Genomic DNA, 9,849 nt, shown 5'->3' with positions numbered 1-9,849 from the left:
AATCAAATTCAGGTCTTTTTTTTTTTTTTTTCTCCACCATCCATGGCATGTAGAAGTTCCTGGGCCAGGGGTGGAATGTGAGCCACAGCAGCAACCTGAGCTGCTACAGGGACAAGGGATCCTTAACCCGCTACACCACCAGGAATCTCCCAAATTCCTCATGTCCTGAATCACTTCCTCCCCCCTAGTGGAAGGACAATCTCTAAGTTCTCTAAACTGAGGCAGACTCTACTTGCAACCCTTATATGTGCTCCTTGGTGGAGAGGGGGATGATTCTCTAGAATGCCTCAGCCTCTCTGGCCCTAAAGCAGAGTCTCCTAAGCATAGTCATGCAATTACCCCTGGAGCCAATGTTCTATATCCCTGACCTCTCCAGTTCAGTGAGAACACACACTTGGAAGAAACTGACAGAGACACAGGCCAATTCCTAAGACAACTCAGGTGTTTATTTCCAGCAAGTAGACAGAAGGAGGGTAGGAGTCCCACCGCCTGAGGTTCAGGGCTCATAATGGAGCAGGTGGTTGAAGGGGAGTGACCACATTTTGGGCGTTGAGTTGTTCACGATCTGTGCCACAGTCACCTGTGGTTCTGGGGCACCTGTGTGGATGGGAGGAGAGGTGCTGCCTTTTTTGTCCTCCTGTTGAGGTTCAGCAGAGCTGAGCAGCTCCTGGGTGGTTGGGTTCCACATGCTCACACCAGGAGCCAACTTTAAGGCTTCAGGCAGCAACATCGGCTTCCACATCACCTGGGATGTGGCCTCAAGAACTTGGGGCGCGGGATGAGGCCACTTGTGAGGATCCTGGCTCTCCCGGTACCCAGGGTCCAGGCCCTGAGGAGGTATGCGGGTGCGGCCGGCCCACAGCTCGCCCAGCAATTCGGCCTCCCCTTCCCAGCCGCTGGGCCACTTGGCACCTGGCCATAGTTTGGGACTAGGACTGTGGGCCACATCTGGGAGCACCGAGTGTGTGATGGGAAAGCGGAGCCTGGAACTGGGGAAGGGCAGCTTTGAACCAAAGCCTGGCGATGGTAGGCCTGAGCTTAAAGTGGGGAATTGGAGTCTGCGGCCGGGGGCCAAGGCTCGGAAAGGAACGCCAGGCGGGAGAGGGTAGAATACTGATGGGGAGACGCGGACGTCGGGACCGGGGGCTTGCGGACCGGCCGGGGCCTCGGTCTTCCGGCTCTGCAGGCACCCGCGGTAGGCTTTCTGGGGGCGCATCTCGGAGTTTGGGACCAGAACCTCCGCCAGGGGGCGCACCCAGCGGCGAGGCAGCCGCGCGGGGTCCAGGCGCTCCATCTCCGCGCTGGGGCCAATTCTGCCGCGAAGTGAGCTGGGCCGCGCATCGGGGCGCCAGAGCTGCTGCGGCTGGAACCCAGAGGAGGAGCTGAGCGTGCTGAGACCACCAGCAGAAGTTCCAGACACCGAACCGCTCGAGGAGATGAAGGGCACCTCCTCCTTCTTGGGCTCCATCCTGTCTCCAGCCGCCTGAGCCTGGGGCGTGCAATAGTAGAGGTCCTCGAGAGAGAACGGGGAGCTGAAGGGCTGTGCCTTCTCGACCGAGCCCTTGGGGCTGGCAACCGGGGTCGGCTCCAGAGAAAGGTGAGGACCGCCTGCGACCGCCATCTCCATCGACAGTTGGCTGCTCACGGTCAAGCATCCGACCGAGGAGAGGTGGCCCCTCGCCTGGCCGTCCAGTTCCAATTCCTCTAAAGGACCTCGAGGCCCTGTCTCCTTAAGCAGCTCCAGGGTGGATGAGGGACCTGGGACGACCCTCTGCTCTGGAAGACAGCGGTCCCAAGGTTCCATCGGTTCCTGAGAGCCTGTATCCATCCACGATCTTCCTAAAGTGATCTGATCCACGCTCCCTCGGTCCTGGGGAAATGCACCAGGGTGGTGGTGAGAAGTTGAGTAGTGAGACGTCGCAAAGGGGAGAGAGGCACTAAGGTGAGTGGCGGGAGGTAGCTGGGGGCTGGGCTTACTTCGCCTGGGAAGGTCTCCTCCAGCCCCACCGAGGTGGGCGCGTGCAGCACGGGCACGGATCCCTGAGCCCAGGCGTCCGTCGTGCAAGCGGAAGGTTCTTCGTCCTCTCCCCACGTAGGGTCCTCTGCCACTGCAGTTTCTCCCTCGTCCCGGGCCAGGAAGCGCCACTCGGTGATCTGCAGCATGGCCTCCCGTGCCTGACTGATGGTGAATGGAATGCACTGAGGAGGAGGCGAAAGAGGGTCTCAGGCCAGCAGGAAGGGGTCAGGGAGAGGGGAGATGGGTCTGAAGGACCAGGATCCAGGCCCACCTGCTGGGTCAGGTAGACTTTGAAGGCGGAGTCCATGACTCGGGCCAGCAGATCAGCCAAGATGTCCCCCACCACTTCCTCGCCCTCTTCAAGAACCGAGAGCGCCATCCACTCGGCCTCAGTAAGCCGCCCAGGCACGATGTCCACCTGTGGCACCGGAACTGTTGGCGGCCGGACCTTTTCCGCCTTGGATCGAGTCATCCCGCGGTCTCGTGCCTGCCTCTCCTGCCTCTGTGGGGAAAACAAAAACAAAAACAAAAAAAACAGGATAATCAGGGCTGGAAACCAAGGCGGGGAGACGCTTTTATGCGCTAGGAGGAAGCTTGCTAGAGTTATCTAGTAGGAAGGAAGAGCCTTTTGAAAAGGACAATTTCCCCAGGATCACAGAACAAGGAAGTAGTGGAGTCATACTCCAGATACAGGTTTCTCTGACTCCAGAGCTTGACTTTATCCTGCTTCCTAAACAAACAAACAAACAAAAACATTTGCAACAAATTTTTGAAAGGACAGATATTCCCAAATATGTTAAAACTTCACATGAAAGTTTTTAAAATCATAAGACTGAAGTTCCCTTCTGGCATTGTTGCCCCAACTGTGGCACAGGGTTGATCCCTGTCCTGACAACTTCCACCTGCCGAGAGTGCAGCCAAATAATAATAATAATACCTCTGGAGTTCCCATTGTGGCTCAGCGGGTTTAGAACCCAACTAGTATCCATGAGGATGCAGGTTCAATCCCTGGCCTCAGCCTGGGAACTTCCATGCTGTTCATGTGGCCCTAAGAAGACAGTAATAATAATAATAATATCTCCAAGGATAATAAGCAAAGGACATAATATTTCACAAAAGCAGAACTATTGATGACTAATAAATATTTGAAAAGATGTCCAACTTTTAGGATCCAGCATTGCCGCAGCTGTGGCATGAGTCGCAGCTGCAGCTCAGATTTGATCCCTGCCCTGGAAAGAAGAGATGTCCAACTTTTAAAAATATCAATTCCAGTTTTATAAATATACCCAAAGGCATATTCTGAAATGAAAATAAAAATACATTATGTAGTTCCCGTCGTGGTGCAGTGGAAACAAATCTGACTAGGAATCATGAGGTTGCGGGTTCGATCCCTGGCCTCGCTCAGTGAGTTAAGGATCCAACGAAGCCGTGAGCTGTGGTGTAGGTCACAGATGCAGCTCGGAATCCGCGTGGCTGTGGCTGTGGCTGTGGCGAAGGCGAGCAGCTGTAGCTCCAACTCAACCCCTAGCCTGAGAACATCCATATGTCTCGGGTGCAGCCCTGAAAAGAAAAAAAGAAACGAAAAAAAGAAAAAATATATGTATTCTCTAAGATAGTCCGTGATGTTATTTATAATAGCAAAACATTGAAAACATAGGTCTAACAAGAACAAGAGATGGCTAATTGTGTACTACCTATATGATGGAATATTATGCAATGATTAAAGGCAATCTTTAGGAAGAATTTACAATACCATGGGAAAAATACTTTTTTTGCCACTCCCGAAGCATATGGAGGTTCCCAGGCTGGGGATCTAATCCAAGCCAAAGCTGAGACCTACGCCACAGCTGCAGCAACGTGGGATCCTTAACACTGCCTCACAGGGGGATCTCCTGGGAAAAAGTAATGTTAAATGAAAGAAAGAGGATACAAAATTACATATCAAGTATGATGTTGAAGAAAAGGACAAAAATTACAGTAGATATATTTCTTTCCTCTATACACGTCTCCATTTTGTAAATTTTCTACAATGATTGTTTCCTTTTATAACCAAGAAAAATCCACTGAAAAAGAAAAAAACTAGTCCTAAAATATCCATTTTAGGGACATGGGAATTTACCAGCAAATTCTTTGGAGCCTCCTCACTTTCCCACAACAGTCTCCCTGAACCTGATTGCTTCCAAAATTTTCTTCCCAACATTTTGCCTCCCCACTCCCAACCTATTGTCTCATGCATGGTGTTCCCCAACTCTAGTATTTCCTAAACCTCACACTGAACTCAAAATCCCTCAAGCCCCATTTTTCCTCTCTGTTAGTAGAACAGCCCTGTTGGCAAGCCCAGGTAATGGTTCACAGCCCAGTCCAGGCTTGGCCAGAGCAGAGCAGGTAGGGCTGGGAGAGGGGTGTCAGTTCCTTAGAGTTCCCCTTCCAGCCTCTCATGTGACACCTGTGATAGTGACTGTGCCTAGAAGTAACCTGATCAGAAGGATTGGAGATATTGTTGCACAAATGCTCTTCAAGTCTGTTTTATTTTAAAATTTCTTGGCTTTGGAGTTCCCACCATGGTGCAGCAGAAACGAATCCAACTAGGAACCATGAGGTTTCAGGTTCAATCCCTGGCCTCGCTCAGTGGGTTAAGGATCCAGCGTTGCCCCTGAGCTATAGCGTAGGTGGCAGACACGACTCAGATCTGGCCTTGCCGGTGGCTGTGATGTAGGCAGCCGGCTACAGCTCCGATTGGACCCCTCGCCTGGGAACATCCATATGCCGCTGGTTCGGCCCTAAAAGGACAAAAAGACAAAAAGAAAAAAAAAAAAAAAGAAAGAAAGAAAGAAAAATTATTGTTTAATCCATTGCAACCTCCTGAAATTCTCGAAATATCACTTATCTAGCAACACCTCTCCCGCATGCCTGGCCAATTCTGTTTATCTATTCAAATGAGTACCTCAATGTAAGAGACTTGTTATTACATGCATTAGCTGTTTCCAGGGTCATTTCTTGTTCCTGGGCTCTGTACCCCCATATAACCCCCTTCCCTCAGCTTACGAGTGTGACAATGCTTCTGAGTGCGTGCGGTACAGATGTAGGATTTCTGCTCTAATGCACCGACATGGCTTCCTTAGTCATCTTGAACTCCTGCCTACTAGGCGGGAGCCAGATGGCACAGAGCTGTCCCAAGGTTCAGGACACCAATCTTAACGGTCTGTCCCCGCTCTGGAGCACCCTCAGCTGAGCTGAAGCTCACCGAGCCTTCATGCGCCATCACCGCAGCGGTAGCTCCAACCCCAGCGGTCCGGCGGGCTTTCCTGCCCAGCCAAGGCTCGCAGCTGCGGCCTAACGGTCGCCTGGGCAACCGCGCGCTGGGACGCTCGCCCCGCCCACAGTTGCCCCGGCAGCCGCATCGCGCGCTGCGCGTTCGCGTTGCTCGCCCCACCCAGCGGTCGTGCGTACGTGCGTCGTCTCTATGGTGGCGGCGGATTCGGAGGAGACTGGGGTACCGAACGCTTCTGGAGTCAGGCAAGACGACCTGGAAATCCTGGTGTGAACTCTAGCCTGGTCCGGGGGCTTCGCGGAGCCAAGCTGAGGGAGGAAAGACCTGAGGACTACCCTGCTTCCTCCCGCCTTGGCTCGGGGTCTTGGGGCCCCTGGGTCCTGTGCCATCACCATTCCTCCTTTGGGATTCCCCGCATCACCTCATAACTCAGCCCTGGGGTTCCCCTCGTCTGCTCCCTGATACCCTTCCCACGCCACGTGACCACCACCACCCCGCGCCATCGCCGTCCTCGAGGCCCCCATGGACATCATGATCCAGCCCCGGGGGTCTCTCCCAATGCCTTCTGACAGCACCCCACCCCCACCCCAACACGCTCAGGAATCTCCGCTGTCTCCTGAGCGCCTGGAATTCGGACTTCTCTCCCCTAGGATGTTCCACCGGGAGCGCTCTATCCCCCTTCGAGGCTCGGCGGCCGCTCTGTGCAACAACCTCAGTGTGCTGCAGCTGCCTGTCCGCAACCTCACACATTTTGGAGTAGTCCATGGACCCAGCGCCCAGCTTCTCAGCGCTGCTCCTGAGGGTGTGCCCTTGGCCCAGCGCCAACTCCACGCGAAGCAGGGCGCTGGAGTGAGCCCCCCACTCATCACCCAGGTGAGCCATGGACCTGGGAGTGATGTTGCTGAACGCAGCCCTAACCCAGTCCCTCTCCAAACCTCAAGAAATCGGCCTTCCCTAACTCTCTGAATTTCCACACTTCTGAGGCTTCGTGTCCTCTGCTCTGCCCACTTCTCACCTCCTTCCAGGTCCACTGGTGTGTCCTCCCTTTCCGAGTGTTGCTGGTACTCACCTCACATCGAGGAATACAGGTAAGAGAAGGACCTTCCTGTCCTCTCCCACTAGTCTACTCAACTCCTCTCCAAGGCCCCTGGACCTTTCCCCATTTGCCTATAAACATTTCCAAACTTTGCACAGGCTTAGCCCCCATTCTCCGTTTTTTTTTTTTTGTTTTGTTTTGTTTTTTGTTTTTTTTTTGTCTTTTTGCCTTTTCTAGGGCTGATCCTGTGGCATATGGAGGTTCCCAGGCTAGGGGTCAAATCAGAGCTGTAGCTGCCAGCCTACACCACAGCCACAGCGATGTGGGATCCGAGCCGCGTCTGCGACCTACACCACAGCTCAGGGCAATGCTGGATCCTTAACCCACTGAGCAAGGCCAGGGATGGAACCCGCAACCTCATTGTTGCATTGTTGCTAGTCGGATTCGTTAACCACTGAGCCACGACGGGAGCTCCTCCTTCTCCTTATTTCTCATCTTCCTTCCCTGTTTTCCAATTCCCAAGTGCCTTCTCCAATATCTGCCCCTTTATTACTTGTATGACCTTGTGCAATGTAGTTAACTTCTTAGAGCCTCAGTGTCCTTCTCTATTAAATGGGGATAAAGGGGTGTCTCTCTCCCAGGTTCTGAGGACTAAATGGGCTATGGCTAACCCATGTATGTGGAGTAGTCAGCACAGAGCTCAGCAAAGGTCCGTTGAGTTGTGACCCCCATCCTTGCCCTGGTCTTCCAGATGTACGAGTCTGACGGCTCTGTCATGGTCTATTGGCATGCACTGGACTCTGGAGATGCCTCTCCAGGTACCTGCAGGACTGGGTGGGGTGGAGGTAGGGAGTGTTTGTCGGAGCATGGGGAGATGCCATTTCTTTTTTTTTTTTCTTTTTCTTTTTTCTTTTTTTTTTTTGTCTTTTTGCCATTTCTTGGGCCGCTCCCATGGCATATGGAGGTTCCCAGGCTAGGGGTCGAATCGGAGCTGTAGCCACCGGCCTATGCCAGAGTCACAGCAATGCAGGATCCGAGCCATGTCTGCAACCTACACCACAGCTCACGGCAACATTGGATCCTTAACCTACTGAGCAAGGCCAGGGATCGAACCCACAACTTCATGGTTTCTAGTCGGATTCGTTAACCACTGAGCCATGACGGGAACTCCCAAGATGCCATTTCTAATAGTTTTCCCCTCTCATACTCAGTGCAGGCTGTGTTTGCCCGAGGAATTGCCGCCAGTGGCCACTTCATCTGTGTGGGTAAGGGGGCCAGGGACAGGGTACTGGGGGGTGCTGAGGGGGAGAGATGTGGGCTTTGACCAGGAGGCTGCTGAAGGTCTGAGAAAATTGTGGAGGGTTGGAGGAAATGGTGGGAGTGAAGAGGGATCTGAGAGACTCAGAAAAAGCCATGGAGGCCTTCAGAGGGGCAGAGTGGGCTAGGAAAGGCGTAGTGAATGTAGGAATGAGGCTGTTGGAGCCATGAGAGGTGGGTTTGTTACTAAGGCCTCTGGGATGGGGAGGGGGCGGGTGCTGAGGGTGGTTGCTGGAGACCCGGGAGAATCAGGAAGCCATCAGCAGAGCCCTGTTTCTGCAGGAACGTGGTCAGGCCGGGTACTAGTGTTTGACATCCCAGCCAAGGGTCCCAACATTGTACTGAGTGAAGAGCTGGCTGGGCACCAGACACCAGTCACAGACATTGCCACGGAGGCTGCCCAGGGACAGGTGAGTGGATGCCCCCTACCTGTTCCGGAGAGTCTGGGGGCCTTCCCCACCCTGGGAGGCAGGAAACCTGGGGTCAAGTCTTGGCTCTGCTGCTAAGCAGCTGGGTGACTTTGGGCAAATTGCTGCACTTTTCTAGGCTTTGGCAACCTCAGGTCCAGGGATGAAGCCAGGGGTACTTTATATTTATGTGGCATTTAATGGTTCACTCACACTTTACAACCCTGCTGTGAACAAAGGAGCTGGAACAGATGGTTTTTGAGATGCTTTCCAGCTATGCCATGTGTGGCTGCCTTCTCCGAACGTGGGCCATGCCCACCCGATCAGGCCCCCTTCCACTGCTACCCTCTCCAGGAAGCCTTCCCCCTATTCCAGCTCCCAATGATCTCCCTTAACTGAGCCCTGAATTAACACTGCCCTCAAAGACAACTCTTGTCTCTCCGTTTGGAATATAAACCTCTTGAGAACAGGATGTGTATCTTTTAATTCATATGCTTCACTGCACCTGGCACAAAGCTGAGCCCATGGGCTATGTTGGCTGCTTGCAGTCGGGGGTTGTCACAAGGCCCAGAGTCTGGGCATGACTGTGACTGGCTCATGGCAAGACCTTCCAGAAGGTCATGACCCTATGGCCTCAGTTCCATCACTCTTCCAATGAGAACAGTTGTCTTCCCTCCTCTAACATGTGGTGTGTGTGTGTGTGTTGGGGCCTGGGTGGGGAGAAAGACACTGTAAGGAATACAAGGAAAGCATCTCATTCTTCCGGGAGAACCCTTCAGTGGGTGAGGGCTCTACACGCTGCCCTTTCCCTGGAGAGGCAGAGATACAAGTGCGACCTGAATACAGGACCCAGCAGCAGAGAAAGGGAAGAGCTGATCGCACCGTTCCCCACAGGACTGCGTGGCTGACATGGTGACAGCAGATGACTCAGGCTTGCTGTGTGTCTGGCGGTCAGGGCCCGAATTCAAATTACTGACGCGAATTCCAGGCTTTGGGTAGGTGAGGCAGAAGGGGGCCTAGGCCTTCCTGAGACAGCTTCAGGGTGGGGAGTGGGCTTGGGTCTAGGAAATCAAAGTCGGGTGTCACCCTTGCAGGATCCCATGCCCGTCTGTGCAGCTGTGGCAGGGAGCCATAGCAGCAGGCTACGGGGATGGGCAGGTGCGTCTGTATGAAGCCAGTACAGGAACTCTGCACGTCCAGATCAACGCTCATGCCCGGGCCATCTGTGCCCTGGACCTGGCTCCTGAGGTGGGCAAGGTCAGTCTCCTCCTCTCTCCCGACCTACCCTTGTTCCTGGTGCCGGGTTGTTGAGAGGAATTCCACAGGCTGATCTCTGCCCCTCAGCCTAGCCCCCTCCCTGGACACCGGGACGGGGCACTACAGCCTATCCCAGTCCCATCAGCACGGCCTGCCTCCCACTGGTCCACCGTGCCTTTCTTACAGCTGCTCTCTGCAGCCGAGGACACCTTTGTACACATCTGGAAGCTGAGCAGAAGCCCGGAGAGTGGCTACGTTGAGGTGTGTGGTGGCAGAGGCGAGGGGTGGGGGCCCAAGTGGGAGGCAGCAGGCCCTGAGCAGCGCTCTTCTCTCCCAGGTGGAACACTGTCACGGTGAGTGTGTCCCCGACACCCAGGTGTGTGGTGCCCGATTCTGTGATCCCTCCGGCAGCTCCTTTGCTGTGACTGGCTACGACCTCGCCGAGATCCTGAGATTCAGCAGCATGTGAGAGGAACTCAGCCCTCCTTCTTCCCTGTGCTATTTATAAAGTAACCCCCTCCACCCAGCCCTTGTCTGATTACTC

The 9,849-nt window shown here is 53.9% G+C and overlaps 2 protein-coding genes across 5 annotated transcripts; one reads left to right on the top strand and one right to left on the bottom strand.

The window, feature by feature from the left end:
• On the bottom strand, nt 425-5,378 carry C3H2orf81 (chromosome 3 open reading frame, human C2orf81). Of its 3 annotated transcripts, none has more exons than XM_005662435.2 (4): nt 5,262-5,347; nt 2,289-2,519; nt 1,978-2,179; nt 425-1,870 (listed from the first exon to the last, which is right to left on the bottom strand). In XM_005662435.2, exons 3-4 carry the CDS (start codon nt 2,161-2,163, stop codon nt 497-499), a joined length of 1,560 nt encoding a protein of 519 aa, XP_005662492.1. In that variant the 5' UTR covers nt 2,164-2,179; nt 2,289-2,519; nt 5,262-5,347; the 3' UTR covers nt 425-496.
• Nucleotides 5,417-9,831, top strand: WDR54 (WD repeat domain 54). Of its 2 annotated transcripts, none has more exons than XM_005662440.1 (10): nt 5,417-5,533; nt 5,939-6,161; nt 6,314-6,376; nt 7,076-7,142; nt 7,536-7,589; nt 7,924-8,051; nt 8,943-9,043; nt 9,143-9,305; nt 9,492-9,566; nt 9,643-9,831. In XM_005662440.1, exons 1-10 carry the CDS (start codon nt 5,481-5,483, stop codon nt 9,772-9,774), a joined length of 1,059 nt encoding a protein of 352 aa, XP_005662497.1. In that variant the 5' UTR covers nt 5,417-5,480; the 3' UTR covers nt 9,775-9,831. The 2 variants fall into 2 exon arrangements, with proteins under 2 accessions (XP_005662497.1, XP_003125040.1); XM_003124992.4 differs by having other exon boundaries at nt 5,429-5,555.

The sequence above is a fragment of the Sus scrofa genome, chromosome 3 (genome assembly GCF_000003025.6).
Source record: "Sus scrofa isolate TJ Tabasco breed Duroc chromosome 3, Sscrofa11.1, whole genome shotgun sequence".
In the NCBI taxonomy this organism is placed as follows: Eukaryota; Metazoa; Chordata; class Mammalia; order Artiodactyla; family Suidae; genus Sus; species Sus scrofa.
Note: the sequence above shows the minus strand (reverse complement) of the source record. Positions and strands in the feature narration are given on the sequence as shown.